The 23,666-nt window shown below is 37.9% G+C and overlaps 1 protein-coding gene across 1 annotated transcript in view; it reads right to left on the bottom strand.

Annotated features, from left to right (window-relative positions):
• The window catches only part of LOC126970599 (guanylate cyclase 32E-like), a 74,304-nt gene that overhangs the window by 15,911 nt on the left and 34,727 nt on the right, over positions 1-23,666 (bottom strand). Inside the window, exons 5-9 of the mRNA XM_050816613.1 lie at positions 22,145-22,267; positions 17,250-17,451; positions 16,548-16,625; positions 12,750-12,994; positions 6,598-6,743 (exon numbers count right to left, since the gene is read on the bottom strand). Coding sequence (XP_050672570.1) covers positions 6,598-6,743; positions 12,750-12,994; positions 16,548-16,625; positions 17,250-17,451; positions 22,145-22,267 — 794 coding nt within the window. The remainder of the gene's footprint in view (positions 1-6,597; positions 6,744-12,749; positions 12,995-16,547; positions 16,626-17,249; positions 17,452-22,144; positions 22,268-23,666) is intronic.

Genomic DNA, 23,666 nt, shown 5'->3' with positions numbered 1-23,666 from the left:
TATTAAGGTCACATGGTGATTGCAACACGAAAACAATATTATGACTTATTTAGTAAAAACTTAAAACAATCTCTTTTTTATCTCAATATCTCACATGCCTTGTGTGTCAGTAAGTTTTGAAACGAAATTTCTATTATATTTATACAAGTGCTGACCGGCAAACGTTGTTTTACCATAGAAATTAAGTAAGTACTCCGTGCCCGCTCATTGTATGAAATGTAATATGTAATGAATGTCATTGAGTGATTTACTTATATTGCGAATATATTGGAATTGCTAAGTAAAAAAATAAAGATTTCGGATAAGTAATCACCAACATAATATAATAAACTAATTAATCCTTATACACGCTCCATCTTATGGTATTCAAATATTATTCCGATCGGTTCAGTAGTTTTCGCAGTATAACCGAAGTAATAAAACGGTACCCGAAGTATTTAATAATATATTTCGAATTTTACGAAGCAGCATAATTGATTTCTTTAATCATTGTAAAAATGGCGGCAACTGCAAAAACATTACCCTCGCTCGGATTGCCCGACAATGGAAGCTAAATATTAATGAACACAATATTAAATATGATCCCAAACTGAAGGCCCCAGAAACAACCAAATCAGTTACAACTTTTTCATGGAATCACTGTGTTTGACGCGTCCCATGAAAACACAAGAGGAATCACAGGAGTGTTACCGGTCTTTTAGATAGGTGTAGATTGCAGTTTTTTTTTCAGAAGCATCCATGTCCTATTGTCCTGGAAACAGCGTGGAAGGAAGCTCCATCCACAGTTTTGTTGTATGTGGCAGAAAAGCCCTTGTAACCCCATAGCATTTGTAATTTTGGAGACTTCCCCAAGGTCTCGAAAAGTTTTACCCGTGAATGACTCCTTTGCTCAGGATGCCGGCTAGATTATGGATACCACAACAGCGCCTTTTTCTACCGTGAAACAGAAATGTGTAAACATTATTGTGTTTCCGTCTGAAGGGCGCCGTAGCTAGACTTGACATGACATGAGACATAATCTCAAGGTGACGAGCGCAATTGTAGTGCCGCTCAGAATTCCTGGGTTTTTCAAGAATTCTGAGCGACACGGCATTGTAATGGGCAGGGCATATCAATTACCATCAGCTGAACGTCCTGCTCGTCTCGTACCTTATTGTCATAAAAAAGAGATTTCATAGATATCATAGATATCATAGATAACGCGACGAAAGGAACTAGTTCGTTCGATAATTATAACGCGTTTAGCCTCTTCCCCTTAGATAACCAGAGAATACGATTTACGATATTAATCGTGGTACCGCTTCTACCTCAGTGTGGACGTAAATCTTTCTCTGTTATAATAAGATAAACGGCAACATATAACGGCAACATAACGGCCCTGTACTTTCCCCGGGGCATAAAAAGAATAGGGGAGTCCCAGGCCCATGGGTGTCGTAAGAGGCGACTAAGGGCTTTTTAGAAGTGGGAGAGTCACGCTGCCGTCTTATGACGTCAGCACAATCGGGCCAGACTCGTCCGGGTTACTTGACTTGCACAGAATACCGGCGTGAAGTAGCGGCCTAGTGCCGCTATGTTTCGCATAGGTTAGTGTCGAGGACCGGAGGCCATCCCTTCCCATAGTGGTAACGCAGAAACCGATCATCTCATGGGCTGCGTTCAAGCGGCAATTGACGACGTGCTTGCACAGATCCCCTCCGCTGAAATTGTAGTCTTGGGTGATATCAACGGGCACAATGCCGAATGGCTTGGATCACGTACCACAGACTACGCATGGCGATCTGTGCATAATTTTGCATTGGCGTACGGTCTGTCCCAATTGGTTGCGTCGCCAACGCGGCTCCCGGATGTGGATAGCCACATGCCGTCCTTATTAGATCTTCTGCTGACTACACATCCCGATGGTTACCAGGTCATTGTCGACGCCCCTCTCGGAACGTCCGACCATTGCCTGGTCAGGAGTGTAGTGCCTATCCGACGCCCACGTCGCAGACCACTAGCGACCCGCCGCGTTTGGCACTACAAGTCAGCATTGGGATAGGATGCGTTCCTTTTTTGCATCCTACCCTTGGAGCAGGGTTTGTTTCCCTTCGGATGATCCTAGTGCCTGCGCCGTTGCAGTAGCCGATGTGATACTACAGGGCATGGATATTTTTATAGCAAGCTCTGTAATACCGATCGGTGGCAGATCACAGCCCTGGTTCGATGCGTCAGTTAAAGCAGCATCTGACTGAAAAAAACAGGCGTATCGAACTTGGGTTGCGGCGCTGGGCACAAACGATCCGAACTGCATAGTTCTTAAGAGGAAGTACAACCGTGCTTCCAGATTTTTTAAGCGGCAAATCGCCCGTGCAAAGTCAAAACACGTCGTCAAAATTGGCGAGCAGCTTTCCAGTTACCCGACTGGAACACGCAAGTTCTGGTCGTTGTCGAAAGCTGCTCTTGGTAACTTCAGCCAGCCGTCCATGCCGCCATTGCACATGAGGAATGACACCCTGGCCCATACGGCAAAAGAGAAAGCCGATCTTCTGTGCGCTCTTTTCGCCTCCAACTCGACTCTTGACGACAACGGAAAAACACCGCCGAACATCCCGCGGTGTCAGAGCTCTATGCCTGAAGTACAGTTCAGACAGAAAACTGTTAGGCGAGCTCTGTTTTCGTTGGACGTCAGGAAGTCGAGCGGGCCGGATGGCATTTCTCCAATCGTGCTAAGAACGTGTGCCCCTGAGTTGACGCCGGTGCTAACGGGTTTATTCCGGCACTCTTATTCCAAAGGCGTAGTCCCTGACTCATGGAAGTCAGCCCTTGTCCATCCGATCCAAAAAAAAGGAGACAGTTCGGATCCGGCAAACTACAGGCCTATTGCTATTACCTCCCTGCTCTCCAAAATCATGGAGAACATAATTAGCCGTCAGCTCTTGGTATACCTAGAGGGTCACCAGTTGATCAACGACCGACAATACGGCTTTCGCCATGGTCGGTCGGCAGGTGATCTTCTGGTATTCCTAACACATAGATGGGCTGCGGCTATTGAAAGTAAGGGGGAAGGCCTGGCAGTTAGCCTGGATATAGCGAAGGCCTTTGATCGTGTATGGCAGAAGGCGCTCCTCTCTAAACTTCCATCATTTGGGCTTCCCGAGAGCTTGTGCAAGTGGACCTCCAGCTTCCTCACTGGGCGCACCATACAGGTCGTTGTCGATGGACATTGCTCGAACCCGAAGCCCGTGAATGCTGGAGTGCCCCAAGGCTATGTGCTATCTCCTACGCTGTTTCTTCTGCATATCAATGATATGTTGGACACCTCTAACATTCATTGCTATGCAGATGACAGCACTGGTGATGCCGTATACACGGGCCATGCACGTCTCTCTCGGGAAATCGTCGACCAGTGCCGGGAGAAACTTGTGTCTTCTATCGAGTCCTCTCTTGAGACGGTCGCGGAATGGGGTAAATTGAACCTTGTCCAATTTAACACCCAGAAGACTCAAGTTTGCGCGTTTACCACTAAAAAAACCCCATTTGTCGCATCACCGCTCTTCGACAACACTTCCCTAAAAGCCTCGCCTAGTATCGGAATACTGGGTCTTGAAATCTCGAGCGATTGCCAATTCCGTGGCCATCTGGAGGGCAAAGCCAAATTGGCTTCAAAGAAACTGAGCGTCATTAATAGAGCACGGCAATACTTCAAGCCGGCCCACATTCTAGCGCTGTACAAAGCGCAGGTCCGGCCACACATGGAGTATTGCTGTCATCTCTGGTCTGGTCACCCCAGTATCAGCTCGATCCATTTGACCGCGTGCAACGCAGAGCAGCTCGAATTTTCGGGGACCCAGTACTCTGTGAACGGCTGGATCACTTGGCGTTGCGTAGAGACGTCGCTTCATTGTGTGTCTTCTACCGCATTTATCACGGGGAGTGTTCCGAAGAGCTGTTTTACCTAATTCCTGCCGCCGAATTCCACCTTCGCACGACACGCCACAAGTTAGGATATCATCCTCACCATCTGGATGTGTAGCGGTCCTCCACAGTGCGGTTTATAAGGAGCTTTCTTCCACGTACTACAAAGCTGTGGAATGAACTTCCTTGTGCGGTGTTTCCGGGACGATACGACATGGGTACCTTCAAAAAAAGCGCGTACACCTTCCTTAAAGGCCGGCAACGCTCCTGTGATTCCTCTGGTGTTGCAAGAGAGTGTGGGCGGCGGTGATCACTTAACAACAGGTGACCCGTACGCTCGTTTGTCCTCCTTTTCCATAAAAAAAAAACATATCTCTGTTTATTGGTTCGTATGAAAACGTTGGCCATTTATGTAGTTGTAGTGCTTTTGGCGGGTTAGGGTAAAATTACCTAGGCAACACCGAAAATGTTTAGAAAATGAAAAACGGTTTAATGTAGAAAGTTGTCAATACTTTTAATGTTTTTCGAAGTAATCTCCGTTTCTCTCTACATATCGTCGCATTCGTTGGAACCACTGAGACAAGCAGTGGGCCCATTCTTCCTTAGGGGTCCTCTTCTATGACATTTTCGTACGCTTTCACCGCATCTTCAGGGCTCGTAAAGCGAATACCTTGAATTTTATCTTTAGTTCTTGGGAATAAATAAAATCGCAGGTCGCCAGGTCAGGACTATAATGGACAAATGAATGCAATATACTACACTAGGCTACCAAAGAGTTTTAAAATTGAAATTCAAAAAAAGTTTCATTAGCAATGTTTCTAACTGGCCAGTTCTAAACATTTTCAGTGTTACCCACGTATAAGCGTGAATTTTAACGATACGCGCGCACATGTCACCCAAATTCGACACCGTGACGGTAGCTGGTAAACTAGACCAATAAATTTTAAGTTGTATCATACTTGAGCTATCATAAGACTCTTGTAACACATACGTCTACTGAACGACAACCAACGGTGGGAATTAAATTAATAAAATAAAAAATTTCGGATTTCTTTCAAATTAACTAAATTATGCGGTATAAAATAATCTTTATTAAAATATTGTTTTTTCTACAAATGTAAAATAGCACGAGGAATCATTATTTTATAATAATAATAATAATTTTTTTATTTGCGAAAAACTGCCACCAATTTTTTTTCAATTACAATAGATATGAACAATTAACATTAAATAAAGAAAAGAAAAAATAACAATACAAATGTTAAAAAACAATAAAGACAGAGATATTTATGTTTTAAAACATGTGAGGATTATTTAATAACTAGAAAACGAGGCAGCAGCGCGATTCGCAAAAAGGAAAGTTCTCAGCGTTAGGACGTATTTTCCTAACACTGATATTATGAACTTCCTAATTTTTTTTTTGTTTAAAGATTTTTGTATTGTGCATACACTTTTTTTGGTGTTTTTCAATTGGACATACTGTAGATTGCATTCGACTATAACCTACATGCTTGAAGCCGCAACCAATGCTAATGTACCTCTGTAATCTCCAATAATACTTTCCTATATATCAAAATAGAAGTGGAATTTCCAGGAATATGCGCATGGAAGTTATTTGCGCAATATATGTGAGAGCACTTAAAGCATCTCCCACTCATATTATCTACGCCTCACTGGAAAGGGGTCCTTGTGCTGTTAATGGTTTCTGCGTAACATATAAGCTGCCGAAAACTGTACACTTTTAAAATAAAATAAACTGGTTGCGGATTAATAATGTATTTCGATTGAAATCATATGATGACGAGACCCAGTTTATGGATTTTACATGTCCAAAACCCAGTGTTACGGCTTTAGTTGGTAGGAAATTGTGTATATATGTATATTTATAGTTTATCTTACAAATTATTACAAAATTTTACAAAATATAAAATTACAGACAAAGGCTACAGATTGATGTACAAGTAGACATGAAGTTATTTCACTCTACATTTTAGGTAAATTAATGTTGATTGTTTGTAATTATTATAGAACTAGCTAGACTTTAGATAGATTTCGTCAGAATTGAAGATTATCGCATGTCCTATTCCAGTTCCAACAAATTATATGAATCTTATTTCAAGGAACATTGCTATAGCAAACTAAACCTACTATCGGTATAGTTATGGCTCATCGACGTTAATTTCAGTTTTTCACAAATCCCGAGGGAACCATGGATTTTACCGGGACAAAATGTAGCCTACGTTTTTTCCCAAGCTCTAGTCTGTCGCTGTACCAACTTTCATCAAAATCGGTTCAGTAGCTCCAGAGTAAAAGCGTTACAAAGAAACTTACATTCACATTTATAATAATAGTAGGGAGTCACAAAAATTTCACATGTCAGTCGGATGTTGAAGTTTAGGGAATTTAGATTCAGGAATACAGAAATAAGGTGTGTCTTTCTATGGTAATAAGAGACCAATACTGATACCTCCAAACCAAACCAAACCTCCAAAAAAACTGAAAAGCAAAATAGTAAAACTTTTTTTATTAAGCCTTAATAAATAAGTTCTCTAACTAATGTAAGTATATCTAAGTAATTTTGAGTACTGAGAATTGAGATTATTTGGTTTGAGAATGGAACCTGCATATACCGTTAGTTGTCCTGCATTATAATTCAACAGGATAACATCTAAAATACTAGCTTAAAACAGGCTTCTTTCTTACCCCATGACACTGCGATATGTGGTGTTCCTCATGTGAGCAGCTATGGCCCTTCCATCCCGTGGGCCTTCTCCTGTGCGCAGGGCCGCGACCAGAGCTCTAGCGTACACCCAGACAGCGTCGTGGAGCCACGCTGCCTCTACCGGTATCTATTCATCAAACATTATAATAAGGTTGTGTACTACACTAGATATAACGCTAAGTTTACACAAATAATATGGTAAAATTCTTGTTAACATTGTTTTAAAACTTAATTATAAATTTTGGTCATTGCATTAATGCACTAACGGCCGTTCCCAATATACTATCTACAGATAGAGATAAATTACTACCACCTACTGTCAGTAATTAGCTGTCAATAATCTGAAGCTGTCCCAATATTACCGATAAGTCATTCTTATCGCCTTATATTGGACGCGTGAATAGCAATATTCATATAAAATTCTTTAGCTGGTAAGCTATACGTCGTCCCATTGACAGACAGCGTGTACGGTAAGTATATATATATATAGGTATAAGGTGAGTTAGCGTCGATAAGTTTATTGGGACAGAAAAGTCAACGATAGTTACAATTTTTATCTCAAGTAAGAGACATACTGATTATTGGGAACGGCCGTAAGTTAACCGCATAAACCCTAAAGAGCGTAGTTTCTTAATTGCCATCAATTTCAATAAGTAAATTTTCTGTGTCAAATATATAATACGAACTCTCTCTCGTGAGTCTCGTGCCAGATTTTGGCGAGACAACACGTCCTGAGGATGCCTCGTGTCGAATTGTTTTAAAAACAAATATTGGCGGAATTAACACTAAAGAACACTTAAATCATTTGTATAATACGTACTCGTTAATATCGTTTGTTCAAACTGTCCAAATATCCTACGCGCTTGAATTCAATGTTTGTGTAAGGATGCTTCTTGGTCGTGATTACTATTATAGTAATTGCCTCCAACAAATACAGTACCTAACTATAACAGGGCGACCTGGCACCAGAAGCAACACCCGTTCACGAGCTGACGCATGAACCAGCCATCGTTCCCTTGGCACATATTTGAGGTAAGAAGACGACCGGCACACGACACTACCGCAAGCAATGCCATTTTAGTGAGCATGACGCACCGTGTTATATACCGCATACACATGATAACTATATAATTACAAACTCAATACTCACTAAGCAAGCCCTTAAATAAGTAAATTATGATTATAAGAAAATGAAGCCTGACAATATTAGGTACACATCATAAGCTTAAGTTCTACGTGACGTTACATAATTAAGAAAATCTTCGCGCGGTTATTCTGGTGCTATGAACTTTTATGTTGTAAGGAGAACAGATATCCTCTTTTTAAGTGAGTTGGTTTCGTCGAAGGGATATCTGCATAAGTTTATAAAGAGAACTAGCTGACCCGACAGATGTTGTTTTGTACATAATAAATAATATACTTAGGTACTGTTTTTTTTTATAAATTTGTCAATAATATGCTCCCTGTTGTTATAATGAAATTGTTTCATAGCAGAACTGTCAAACTGTTTGTCAATAATTTCTCTCATAGAAAATATGTCGATACAAAACAATTATTGGAAATAAAAATAATTATGGGTCCCTAATCGAAATAAAAACTATCCTATCTCTCAAGTTGGACTAAACTGCACTCCATGAAGTAATCCCTATTAAAACCCGTTCATTAGTTTAGGAGGTCACTGGAAACAAACATGGTGGACACAGGACTTATAAAGGCATAAAAGGCATTTATTTTCTCAAAATTGATTCCTTTACAATTCTTTTTGATGTCATTTCTTATACTACTAGATACTACTACCGCTTCGGAAACAAATGGCGCTCTGAGAGAGAAGAAGCGGCGCAAGAAACTCTCCCAGCATTCTTTTTTTTGCGCTCTTTTCAATAAAAATATACCAATTCCAACCTCTGGTCATTTATAAGTACGTTGGTTTGTACCTCCGCTGTGTTTGGTGTAATGAACCGTAAACACTTTGTTTTTTTACTGTTTAAGTGCAGATTATTCGTCTCAAACCAACGCACTATCTTTGAGAGTGCATTGCTTACCTCGTCATCAATATCCGCACGTCGCTTCACTTTTAAAATAAGTGAAGTATCATCAGCAAACAATACAATCTCATGGCTATCATCTACCACAAACGGTAGATCGTTAATATACATAAGAAACAAGAAAGGACTGAGAATAGAACCCTGTGGAGCACCTATTCCCACAGGTTTACCCGAAGACCGTTTGCCATTTACATCGACTATCTGAACTCTTTCGCTTAAATATGATTTTAACAGATTAGGGCTCTATATATATTAAGATAAGATATAAAGTTCTGGTAAGCTAGGCGTAAACTTGACCACGTCGGAGATTTCAAGAGTACCAACAATAAGAAAGTTTGGATAATTGTTGAGAGTGAAGAAGCTGGGAAACTTTGTCGGGACGGTCTGAAAGAAAAGGCCGTAATCCCTGCACATTGTTCTGGGTGACAGGAGCTGCGGGAAACCAATCATCATTTATTATCCAAGTTATTTACTTTAAGCTTGCAATGCTAGCAAACATGCTTTCATTTTATAAATTTATACATTTTAATAAGATCGTAACGAAGTAAATACTGTACATAGAATATTTCTTAAAATAATACTTCAGTGTATTCTACAAACAATTCTAAGTCCAAAAGTACCTTATAGTATTTTTGCCGCTGTCTCATTCCGCATGTCGGGGAAAACACAAAACTACTTTATGAATTTGATTCAAATTTTGCATGACATTAACAATATGTCGGGACAACGTTTTAGAATTAGAAGCATTTTTAATTTATTACAAACATGATACAATTTTTTTTACAAAAATAACGAAACTATGTCCTTTCATAGTATTGGTAAACAGTAAATAATTTTTCATACAATTTTTATCGGCGCGGATTGAATGATTAGCATGGCTCCAATTCTAAAAGTATGCTATTTGCGCAAAATTGCGCTATTTTGGCGACTTCTTGGGATAGCGGCCCTACCTTCTATTTTAAACGCTCAAATGATGACTAACCAATCACGATTGTAAGACGCTAGTCTTGTACACTAAAGTAATAAACCTGTCCTGCTGTCATGCACTGCCTAACAGGCTCTATCTAGACATAATAATCTAAAAAAAACGAAATAAATAAATACTTAAGAAAAATTTACTATAAAATGTAAGGACTGAATTATGTCAGTATAAATAACAATTTATTACAATCTCCTAAATAGTAACAGACCGTAATGTCTGTCAGAAATGAAAAACCAACAATGTCATAAAACAGCTGTTGAGTCTGTGAATTAGCATAATAGCGTTATAATTTAGGTATTGGGGCCACCAGTAATCGCTATTGTAACTTTCCGGCTTACTGTTGATAACAGAAATGTCGGCAATCGTAATCTAAGTACCTACACATTACCGATTTAGAGTTAGGCGTGAGTTGAAACTGTGTTGTTAATGTAATAATTATGTTTTACTCTAAGTACGGTTTATATTTTTAAATTTATGGGAAATTGTGACAAAAACTACTTGGATTCTTAAATTATTTTGATACTAGTTACACTTTACTAAATATAAATCAACTGGATAGCAATAGTTAAATATTAAATATTATTATAGTTATAATTTCAAATTAAGGCAAGCGTATGTTTATTTACGAGGGCGCACAACTTTTTAATAGTCTACCTTCATCTCTCAAAAAGATTAAGTCGCTGAAAACATTTAAACGTGAGTTATCAGACTATATTGTTTCAAAGTTTTTATAAAATACATGTCTGAAATTGTTTGTTATGTGACAGTGACCTGTAAAAGTGTGTAATCATAAATTTTGTGAAGAAGAATAAGTACTATAATGTATATGTATGTACTGAACATCTAAAGAACGGCGCATAAATTATTACATCATGTTTTTATGTTCTCATGTTAGTGACAATATTATGATTTTAATGAGAAATAAATATCTTTAAACCTAAATATCTCTTAATATTGCAAGTAACATTTATTACTTTTACAGTGTGTTAGTTTAATATACAACAATTTAAAATATAAAATGCTTATTCGAAGTGGTCTTCATTGGCTGCAATACGGTCCTTTAAACGTTGAGACCAGTTATCAATAAAAGCACGCACTCTTTCCATGGGAAAATTCTTCACTGCCAATCGTACAGATTGATTTAGGAATCCAAATAATCATGGCGTTTAGATCAAGCCATATTCTCTAAAACAGACCATAAAGCATAATCCAGTGGAATAAGATCGGGATTAGACCACGGCCAGTCTTCAGCTCTGGTGAAGTCTGAAACGTTCGTTTCTAACCAAGACTGTATAGACCGAGCTTTATGACCCAGCGCCGAGTCTTGCTGGATGGACCATTCTTGATTATTGAACATGATGTTGTTAAGAGGCTTCACTACCTTCTCAAAAGACACTACACGGTATCTTGAAACACTTGTGCCGATGTTTTGATACCTTTTTCACAAAGTATGGCTCAGTCACTCCAAAGCTAATACCCCACCAAACCATCACTGAAGTCGGATAGTGCCCACGTTGCACTCTGTCGACTAATCGGGAAGCTTCCAGAGCTTTGAGCGGTCATTTTGTTTGATAAAATGTTGCTCAATTGTAAAAATTTTCTCATTCGTAAACAAAATCTTCTGTGACTTACCTTTGCGTACCGCTTCAGTAGTTGTTTCGATTTAACCACTCTATTCTTTTTTAAATTATCAGTTTAGAAATGACCAGTACGTCTTTTATAGGCTGCAAGTCCTAAGTCATCTTTTAAAATACGCGACATGGTTCTAGGTGCTATCTTCATCGCCCGAGATAAAGTATTTTGCTTTCAGACAGGATTTCTTTGAATTCTTTCCCTTACTGCTTTGACCAGCTTTTTCGTAAGAACACAACGTGGACGGCTAGATCTTTTTCTGTCACAAACGGAGGAGGTCTCATTGTACCTATTAATAGCCCGGTACACAAACATTTTACTAATACCAAGCGCATGAAGAGATGAGCAATCAGAGAAAATCGGTTCTCTTTATCACCCCACTCCATTTTAATATCGCAAAATACTGTACTATGTATTATTGCCAAAATGAGAAAACTCAATGAACAATCATATAAAAATGACAGATTCCAAATTCAAATGTAATATTTTGTTTATTTTTAATTGAACAGTATTTATGGCCAGACTAAGTAAGTCTTTGTTTAAACTATTATAATTGCATTTTAAATAGGTTTCTTGAAAGTAAAATCCGCTAAGATTTGTCTTTAATCTAACGAGACTGCCTCGTGCCAGAATTTGGCGAATCAACATCTGCTGAGGATGCCTCGTGTACAGGCGAATCACGTGTCGAATTGACTAAAGACAAATCTTAACGGAATTTACACTCTAGAAAACTCATTTTGTTTATAAAACAGTGTATTTTACAAGAGCGTGCATATCATATAGGCAATAAGGCAGTGCCTACCTCGTTATGTACCTAAATAAATATAGCACTAGTGTTAAAGTTAATCTACTACTTACGGTAGGCAATTAGAAGATTGCATATTCTAAGCAAGCAGCGTTTCATACAACTTATGTCGTACTGTCGGAATAAAGCACAACTACGACTAGTTTCAAATTCAAATATTTTTATTCAAAATAGGATGTGACATCACTTATTGAAAGTCAACTACCATCCATTTCAAAATGAATGCCTCAGACCTGAGTAGAATGGGCGCAACAAACTCAGCAGGCTTTTTTTTTCATCGAATAAATATGTTTACAAAGTAATAGTGTACAATTAAACTTATTATTTAATAGCCTGAGGGCGGTCACTCCATTCCCAATCTGTGGTATCATTAATAAAGTCATTTATGTAATAGTAACCTTTACCACACAAACGTTTTTAACAATTCTTTTGAATAACGTAATACTTAGTCAGATCTACAATGCCCGCCTTGCTAGAAAACTATAGCACACCCCTATACAATACCAGTATTGTAAGTCAACGGTTTGTATCGTAGTAGATTTATTTGATTATCTTACCCAAAATACGAAACCTACTCGTAATTATCTGAAGAGTCGTATAATAAAACCAATAAACAAAGCCCATTACAAGCATAAATAATTGTATCTATAGTAAATCTCATTCTCTTACCACTTTGCCCCCGCCGAGGGCTAGCAGGGGGTTAGTGAAATTGAACGGAGGCTCTTGTAGTCGCGTGTTGACTTCCATGGCGAACGCGGGGTACGAGGGCGCGGGGGAGGGGGCCACTGCGAGATATGAACGAAACGCTCTAATTGTTCGAGGGCTGGGTTCCCTAAGTAAGGGACCTGCCAGGTACCGAATCGCTTCTTCGGATTCGTACTTCTCAACGTCAACGCCGATTGCTGCGTATTCACCTGAAATGGGATTCTAATTAGTGTGTCATTAAGATGTTGCATCATATTAGCTGCTATAGTTAAGGTTTTAGTCAAATTTAACGTTAGCAGTAACGCTGACTTTAACATGGACTGCGGAATGTGTTGCACCATCGTATTTATTGGCATAGTTAAAGTTGAAAAGTAAAATATTAAGTCAATATCGAATGTTTATTTGAAACGTTTTACAGGTCGCTATATACCTTTAACCAGCAAAAACTGGACGGTTACTGTCAACAGTTAAAGTTATGACGTCATTTAAAAATTGTCAAATAGTGCAACACATTTTTAGCTTAACCGGCACTTTAACATGTTTGTGATTGCTAAAGTTAGTTGATGCAAACCAGCCTTAGACTTTAAACCTAAAATTCGTTTTTGAGAGAAACTATGAAATATAATGTGTCAAATTTAAGTAAGCCAAGTAATATGTATATAATATGTATATGAGATTTAGTTTTAATTCTATCTTAAGTTTCAGTATGACGGGCTTAGAGTGACGTGATCTGATCATTCGCTACGCCTTGGGTTTTTTGGTGACATGTAATTTATATCATACAATGCGATTCATACATTCATTCATTGATACTTTAAATAATTAAATACTATATTTAACGTATTTATTCAAAATTCATTAGTTTTATTATTGATATGCAAATAAGTTTTTTTGCAAACTATAAGTACTTTCTTAGTGACATTTAACACATAGAGGTTATTACTATTCATATTTGAATCGCATTGTATGTACTAATATGCAGGCGGTTCCGTTAAACAACGGGGGCATTTTATGTCTTTCGATCCCTTATTCACATGCACAGAACAGTTCTCTTTGTCTAGCCATACATTCTCCTACTCTTTCATTCGAGAACTTTCTTTCGCCGAATTCGTGTGAATTAGACCCGAACTTCAAATCTTTTCCAAATTAACATACCCTAATATTGCAACGGTACGTAGTATCACTAGACATTATTATTATTTTTTAACAGAAACTGCTGTTTACGAGCAACTAAATGCTCGTATATTTAACTTCTTCCGGCGCAATAACACTATAGCTATCTTAATCGCTTCCGCAAAGATTAGCAGCTGTTTGGTTGTTAACTTTGTTTCGTTCGGTGAACGACTAAACACTGTTTAATGGTTTCAAAATAAAGATCGACCCAATTTATATTTTGAGCAAGATGCTACCAGTACTTCGGTCATGACGTTTTGTTAAGAGTTTAACAAGCTATTGATATTATTAGAAGGCAATGTTTGTCACATATTTTAACATTTCCATCCAACGCCGGCTACCAGGCCTCGGGATAACAAAGGATTGGAGTCGCCCTTTTTTCCGTCGAGTTTTCCAACTTATAATTTATTGTACATAATCGGAAACAAGAATTATCTAGAATTTAATTTTAGCGTTAATGAATGGAGCCTTCCGAGCTTTACTCGCCGAAAAATAGTGAATGATTTCACCGAAACCCAGTTCCCGAAATAAATAAGTTTCAATGCTCAGGACAGAAAGCTTTGGTAGACGGTTTTTCCCATCGTGGTTCGAACTTTTAAAAATGAGCGGTCTCCAGTGCAAGTGCATGTCTCGTAATTGTAGGGGCCCCTCTTTTCTGGAGGCCCCGGGTTTACTTTTATTGCCCTCTCCTTAATCCGGCCCTGTTTCCATCATTCAACAATATTGAAGTGTGACTATTGTGTGCGGTTACATTTGTATTGTTAGGTAATCTTCTCCAGTGAGGGCTTTTTTAGGGATTCTTCATAGAATGGCGGCTGGTGGCAACCACATCGGCTTCACTTTCTACCGTGAAGTAGTAATGCTTCAGTTTGAAGGACGCCGTAGCTAGTGAAATTGCTGGGATAATTTATGAGACTTAACGTCTTAAGTGTTACTTAGGCTGAGGCCTGAGATCTATAGAGCGTATTTAGACTTTGCTCAGACTTTACTTACGTTAAACTTACCTGAGTGTAAGGTTAGCATAATCTGTGATTTCGTTTTTAAAGTCATTTGACAGCTATAATTATACTGAACTTAAGCTAAGATAACCCAATGCAAATGTCAAGTTCGTGTTTTATCACACTCAGCTAGGTTTTTCGTAAGTAAAGTCTGAGCAAAGTCTAAGTACGCTCGATAGATCTCAGCCTAAGACTTAGTAAAGTGTTCACGATAGTTATAAAACCGTAAATATACATATATTATGTGAATTTCTTAAACATACGTGGTTTACTTTTTCGAAAAAAAAAGTGAAACCCCTACTGTGACACATTTACACGAAAGAACTAAATTGACGATGGATATCTACTTAAGTTTAAAATGTTCAGAATTTACAAAAGTCAATGTGGTAGGTATAAAGGTCGTGAAATGATGTTTCCTATTCAATCTTTTACCAAATTTATTAATCCTAGTTAATATGTAATACGCATTTACTATGAAACTGAAAACCATGAAATTTAACGCAAACGTTGATTAGAGAGGTACATTTTACTCCAAAATTACAAATATCCTTTAGGAATGCGATAAAACAACCAGTAATGGGAAGAACCTACTTGTCTTTAATTTTAGATCAAAACAAATAATAATAAATCAAACTAAACAATTGCCATCAACGAAATAATTCAATACGAAATAAATTGCGGAAAAAATAGAAGGGGTTCTAGCGAGGGCTCATTTGTCTCGCAGCCATGATGGATTGTCGGTCTACAGGAGATAAATGATCTCGTACTAGAAATAAATTTAAAGTGTTTTCAGAATTTCTTTAATTATCTGTCCCTCAATTCTTTCGGAAACAAGTTCATGTAAAAATAATTATAAAATGCTCACAGCATACCTTTATTTATTTACGGTGTGTGTGGATGATGCAGCTACTGTACTCAATAACTTTTGTGTTAATTTACATTTAATGTTAACTTTTTTGACTTACTCGTGTAAGGCATTGACTATTTGACGTTTGAGTATGTTTGTTGCATCATTTTACATATTAAATTGTAAATGAAATGTTTGTAAAACAATGAAAATGTAAATGTTGATTTAAAATAGTGGCAATGAATATCTTACTACTTCTTCTCATTAGCTCAACCCTTTACGAAGAAGCGGTAGATTCAATAAGAAAAAATATTTTTTTTTCATAAGTGTCATTTTCGTGACGTACAAGAATAAAGTGATTCTGAATTTGAATTTGAAAATGTTACAAAATTGTGCACGTTAAGGTAACGTTACTAACTAGCAGTTTCGGGCGGAACTATTATTCTTATTTTAAATATCGGAATGGTATTATATCCGTTTAATAAACATACAGGATTCGATTAAATTTTTAGATTGCTACGATACCAATGTATAATCTCCGCACGTTGATATAGGGACAAGCTGCCATCTTAGTGACGTCAGTGAAATATCACACAGACGCTTATATGACAAGTTTCTTGTTCCGTCGCGTTATACGCCCTTGAAATAGATTCGTATAGATAGATTATTACTCTAGTTCGATGCGGATTTGGAAGATTTGTTTCATGGGGTTTTAATTACTATATTTTGATCTGATGACCTTACCTGAATCCAATAGCTTTAGGCTGTCCAACGCAAGCATAAGTCCAATATGATCGTGGTAATAGCCAACAGACACGTAGACTGTAACAAAGAAAAAAATAGTAGTAATGCCTACTGTGAACAGCCGGTTCCACCATTCCCTGGAAAATAGGCAATATCTTACAGCAACTATTGCAAATCTTAAAATAGCTCTTAATTCAAAATGCACTTTATAATATGTTGAGTACATCTAAGGCCCGTTTTCAAAAAGACGTCCATAATTGTACCTTGAATGTATTGTATTGAAGACAATGCAAATACGATTGATCATGGATTAAGTAATTAATCACCATATCTTGGAATATAGACACAAAAGGCATATTAAGAGATTTTTAACTTTTATATTTCTACAAAAAAGGAGTGTAATAATTAATTCTTAGGATTTATGTGAGCATTGTGAGTTATAAGTGAACGCAGTTCCTGAAAAACTTTCCAAGCCACAATCATCACATTTTAAGGAATTCGTGTTTAAAGTTTAATAAATATTAGTGTGTTCCATACATGTGGCTTGGGCTACTAAGTCATGATGTCATTTAAAGAGTGACAGTAGGGCTGCCAATTTTTTCTTAACTCAATTTCGATATGATTGTGGTTTGGAACGTTTTTCTGGAATTACGTCCAAATAAAATATTTAAATTAATTATTTGTTAGTGTAACTAAACTCACTTCTAGTATCCTTGTAAGTATCCCTTACGATGTCCAGAAAGGGGTTACGTGTGAAGTTTTCCCGCCTGTTCTCATAGTAATAAGGTTGCCGATATACTTGTACTGTCCGTATGGATATTTTCTTCTCGTTCGCTGCAGTTATTATGGCATACGCCAGCCGGGAAAAGTCGTGGTTCGGGGCTTTCAGGTATACTACAGTTATCTGTACACAATAAACATAAAATGTGTTTGTTTAAACGAAGCCTAGAAGGTAATTTGATGTCCTTAAAGATAATAATTTATATCCATTTATGTCCAATATATTTTGACCTAGTAAACAAATCTATTTGGAACTCTATGGAGATTCAGAAGGCTCTGTTAAAGGGCTTAAAGGATCCAAACAGGGAAACTATATAAAAAACCGTGACAGTACATAATATGGAAGTTAAGAAGGCCAAGTATCTTGGAAACTGCTCGCCAACGAAACATCTAACCCGATCGGCCTGTTCAAGAGACGAGATAGGCCTACAGAGTTGACGAAACAGAACACTAAATTATACTTATGGCCCACGTTTTCTCGGGAGCTGCTCAACAACCATCTGCAGTAACGCCTTCACAATAGCCTCTCATCGAGAATTGGCGTTGAGCAGTAAGGATAATCAAACCCTCTGACATCGTGAGCCATTAAAACTCTGAAACCGTATCTGTCTTATTATTAAACGCACTGTAAAGTTACTCCAAGATAAATATTACTTCTCAATGTCAAAGGTTAGATAAAACAAACGGCCTTACAAATAAAATTGGCATAAAGTTATAACTAAGCATAAACCAAGAATATGTAAAATGTTTACAAATAGACATGGTTTGTTCGGACGTATAACGTTTCCCGCGTTTATTTGCAAGGCAGCTTGTCATTCGTAAAACTTCAGAATTATCATTGTATTGACAGTGTTGTCAACGATATTGTAAACATTATGCATTTTCTTCGTTTATCATCAGTTATAACTTTATATCAAGTTTATTTGTAAGGCCGAAAAAGTTTTAAATGTGGAATAACTTTTCTTCGCCTTTATTACTAACACATTCTGTGTATTGTTGTCAACTAACTTCAAGATATAATACCAGCGTATTATATTTTACATCTTAAGGAAATATGATGCAATGTTGTGAAGTGTTTCATTTATTGGTAATATATATAGTTATACTGTATTTTTACGAAGGGCACACTGAAATGATCGGGAATAGAATATTTCTGATTGAGTTACAATAAAACCTTTTTTAGAATTTGAATACTGGCCTCTTAGAACCTTAATGACATTCATACAATTAAAAAAAAAGTTCAAAAACAAAAACTATGTTGGTTTAAAGTTGACACGTCGTTGACAGAAATGGAGCTCACGCGTGAACATTTTCGTGCCATAATTTATCACAATTTTCGTCGCGGCTTATCGCAAGATAAATGTCTCAGTGAACTTGTTTCGATTTATGATGTTGAAGCACCGAGTCAAACGACAATATACCGCTGGTATGCCGAGTTCCGACGCGGTCGTGTGTCGCTCAGCACTGTTTCTTCTGCAGGTCGACCAAGAACAGCGGTCACGCCTGAAAACATCGCACCTGTGCGAACTATTGTAATAGTTGACCGTCATGTGACATACGAGCAGATTCAGGCTGCTATCAGTATCGGAATGAGTGCAATTCAGTCGATATTACATAATGAACTTTGTGTAAGAAAGCTAGTTTCCCGATGGGTACACCACAATTTGACCGAGGAGCAAAAGGCGGCTCGTGTAGATTGGTGCCGGAATACTCTGCAACGCTTCAACGGAGGGAAGTCAAATGCCGTTTATAATATCGTCTCAAGTGACGAATCATGGATTTATTCATACAAACCTGAAAGAAAACATCAGTCAGAAGTTTGGGTCTTCGAAGACGAGGTCTAACCAACGAAAGTGGTTCGCTCCCGCAGCGAGTCAAAGAAAATGGTCGCTACGTTTATCTCGAAAAAGGGGCATGTTGCTACAATTAGGATCGCAGAACGGTTACCTCTGAGTGGTATATCACGGTTTGTTTGCCAGTAATAATAGCCGAACTCCGAAAAAATAACCCGAAACGTCGCATCATCTTACATCACGAAAATGCGAGCTCCCAAACGGCTCGGAATACAAATGATTTTTTGAAGCAGGAAAACGTTGAGCTGATGGGACATCCTCCGTACAGTCCTGACCTGAGCCCAAACGATTTCTTTACATTCGCTAGAATGAAAGATTTATTACGCGGTCACCGGTTTGAAGACCCCGAAGCAGCTGTGGAAGTTTACAAATCAGCCATTTTGTCAACATCAACTTCAGACTGGAATTACTGTTTTAATGATTGGTTTGCACGAATGGAAAAGCGCATTAAGTTCGTAGAAAACTTCAAAAAATAATAAAATACAATTTACCTATACTGTGCATGTGGTTTTTCTTATTCCCGATCATTTCAGTGTGCCACTCGTATTCGTAAAGTTTTAATTTTTATAGTGTTATTTTAAACACGAAAAACGCAAAAGACAACCCGATATTTCTATCTCATAATATTACGAACAGTTATATCGAAAGTATCAAACTCTTAACCAAGAACAGCTGAAGCAGAAGCGAAAATGCGCTAATAAAATAGAGTTCGATAAATCGTAGCTGTTAGAATCAAGTATTACTGGCTTAACCGTCAACTATAACTCCAACTGACAGATGGTGTTAATTTTCTCAGACTCATTCTAGCTCATTTTCAGAATGATTACCTAGTTACTGCAGTCATTTCAAAATTCTTTATGCATCGTAGGCTACATTAATCTTTAACTAGACAATCCAGAATTTATGGAATCTCGAGAAAACCTTTCTATTTTTTATTTTTTTATAGATATTAAATGTAATATACAAGTTTGATTGTGACAAGTGATAACCCTCACTTCTGAGATTGAACAAGGCATACAAGATTTATCAACGATACATCACTCGGTAGTCTCGGTTGGAAGAGTGCTCGCACGGAACGCGACAGGTCGCGGGTTCGTGTCCTGTATCGTTCATAATTTTTGTTTTCACATTTTATCTGTGTTATTAAGCCCGGAAGTGAGGGTTATAACAAATTGTAATACACAAGTTTAATTTGTACCAACATTTATGGACGATGAGAGATTCAAACCTGCCTCTAGAGATTTCACATTATCATTAAGATAAATAAATCTTTGTATAGTCATTGTCTCTAGCGCTATCTGCACGATTTACTTTACAGTTGATAGCTTACTCAAGCCAAATATTTGCATAAGGAAATTGCGAAAGCGAAAGTAGACGCGGCTTCGAATATTCAATCATCCATTCGAATCATAAAATTCCCAGATGTCTATTAAAAATAAATTTATTAAAAGTGACACATTTTTGATTGAAAAAGCCCATTTAGCGCATTGCGCATATAATTTGTATGTAATCGGCGGCTAATCGAGGCTTAGTCACAGCCGCCCATCTATATTCGCAACAGCAGGGGAATCATGAGCCATTGTGAGTTTTTCCTGATGTATCCATGTCACGTCAATCATCCTTATGATTAGTTATGATCGTATGATGGAATTCATCAAATTCCGTATCCACATAAGCCGTACTACGGCGAAAACGAAAAAACGCTTACGAACAAAAGAGAAAGAGTGAAATACATACATATTTATATACATATAATCACGCCTCTTTCCCGTAGGGGTACGCAGAGACCACTTCTTTCCACTTGCTACGATCGTTACATACATGTTTCGCTTCGTCCACTTTCATTATTCCTTTCATACATGCTCTTCGGCTTACGGTACTCTTGACCTGGCCTGTTTTCAAGACGTCCCTGATTTGGTCTCGAAACGTCCGCCTACGTGTACCCCTCCCAACCCTATCATTAACACTGGCCTTATACACTTTCTTCGTCAATCGTTCTTCATTCATTCTCTCGACATGTCCAAATCATCTAATTTAAAATGTAATGGTTCAAGAAAATAGCAGCTGGTAATTGATTCCACAAAACGAACGGTTGCGGGTGGTATTTAGCATTTTGACGTAATGACCGGTGGTGGAATCCGGCTGCTGGTGTTAACCCGAACGACACCTCCGAGCACTCCCCGTCATAAATTCGGTAGAATTGTCGTCTGCATTAGCAATGAATGCTGCTATTTGCAGCATATCATTGATAGGCAGAATTGACAGGATTTAATGTTTTTTAAGTTCAGTTAACGAAAGTTCGTATCGGAGTTTGCTTTTACGTCTCAAAGGTTTTTTTTATTAGTTTTAAACAATTTATTATGTTTTTAAAGTGATAACTAGAATAATATAACTATTCTTCTAGGATTAATACACATATGAGTTTGTTGCGTCCGTTCTTCTCAGTTCTGAGGAATTCATTTTGGAATGGGTGGTAGTTTTTGACTTACAATAAGTGATGTCACATCCTATTTTGAATAAAAATATTTGAATTTGCATTTGAATTTGAATAAAATTTGAGAAACAAAATTTTATGAATTGTTGTGTTGAAAGTATATAATTGTTTAGATTTACAAGAGCGACATCTCAAGTCAATTTCCTAATATGCAAATATTGAGGTTGAGCAGGTTATCAACTGTAAAGTAAATCCTGTAGATGAAGCCATAACCTGAGAGTTGAACAAAGCATACAAGATTTTATGACGATATGTCAGTCGAACGGTTATCTCAGTTGGTTAGAGCATTGGCACGGAACGCCAGAGGTCGTGGGTTCGAGTCCAGCAACGTTCATAAAATTTTGTTTTTTTAAATATATTTGTTTATTAGTTTTATTCGAAAGGTGATTCAATGTACATTCTTTAACACAATATAGCAAGGTACATACATACAAGGTATATAAATTTTTATAGAAAATTGTTATTTTTACATGCATGAAATTGAAATGTGTGAGCACTGCGACCACCGAACGGGATATGTCGATGTCCGACGGACGAGTGCGTGCGAACGTCGCGTACACACGCTTGTTGGAGCTCGCCACATCCCGGCAGTACTGTGAACAAACAAATAATGTTTAAAACACATTTTGTACTTACTGTAGTGGGAGGCTCCTTTGCACATGATGCCTGCTAGATTGTGGGGTGCCTATTTCTGCCGTGAAGCAGTCATGTATAAGCATTGTTGTGTTTCGGTCTGAAAGGCGCCGTAGCTAGTGAAATTACGGGGAAAATGAGACTTAACATCGTACGTCTCCAGGTGAGGAGCGCAGTTGTGGTGCTGCTCAGAAATTTTGGGTCTTTCAAGAATCCTGAGCGGCACTGCATTGTAATGGGCAGGGCGTATCAATTACCTTATTTTCATTAAAAAAAACACTGTTTTCAGAACCAACCATCAGCCAACATTTCTCAACCAACGGCATTTTAATTAATGAAGAGAGTATTTTTATATTTTATATTTTGTTGTACTGAATAATTTGGGTAAGTTATTTTAAATATGAAAGAAGAAACTGAACAGCAATTATTTGTATCGTTTGTGAATTGCGAAGTATTCTTACAATTTCTGCTAAAACGGTACTTTGCTCGAGTAAAAAATTATAATTGTGGTTCAGACGTATCTCTTTGAGGTTGTGACGACGGCGTAATAAAGAGATTTTGTGAAAGTAGATTTTTTGGGTCATCCTATGGACATCCCCAATAACAGAAATCAACAGATGCGTTACCAGACTTTAATTTGGGAACTTGAAGATCTCTAAGTATCAGTTAGAGAACACAGCAACCGGTAGTTGACTCTACAAAGTGGATTTGCGAAGCAAAGTTTCTGGGAAAATGCGCGATTGTGGAATGCCAAATCGCTTTTTTTTTAATGAAAATAAGGGACGAGACGAGCAGGACGTTCAGCTGATGGTAATTGATGCGCCCTGCCCATTTCAATGCATTGCCGCTCAGGATTCTTGAAAAACCCCAAAAATCCTGAGCGGCTCTAAAACTGCGCTCGTCACCTTGAGACATAAGATGTTAAGTCTCATTTTCCCAGTAATTTCACTAGCTACGGTGCCCTTCAGACCGAAACACAGTAATGCTTAAACATAACTGCTTCACGACAGAAATAGGCGACGTTGTGGTACCCATAATCTAGCCGGCATCGTGTGCAAAGCAGCCTCCCACTGGTCGATATAATGCAAGTAGAATTTTGCATTTTAACTTTATGTCTTATGATCAAATTTGGCTGCCGATATTCGTCAGAACAACTGCTTTGAACATACCCGCGATACATGCGGTAGAAGATGCACAGACATCTATCTTCACGCAACGCCAATGAATCAAGCTTCGGAGATGACTTCGACATATTTTAGTCGAAAATTGAATGGAACGGTCGAAACTAATCTGAGAGCTTTTATTGAGAGATGAAGACACAAGGGAAATATGTGTGTAACTATACCGAATAGTATGTAG

The sequence above is a fragment of the Leptidea sinapis genome, chromosome 21 (assembly GCF_905404315.1).
Source record: "Leptidea sinapis chromosome 21, ilLepSina1.1, whole genome shotgun sequence".
NCBI lineage: Eukaryota > Metazoa > Arthropoda > Insecta > Lepidoptera > Pieridae > Leptidea > Leptidea sinapis.
The sequence above is the reverse complement of the archived record's forward strand: the minus strand, read 5'-3'. Positions and strand labels throughout refer to the sequence as shown.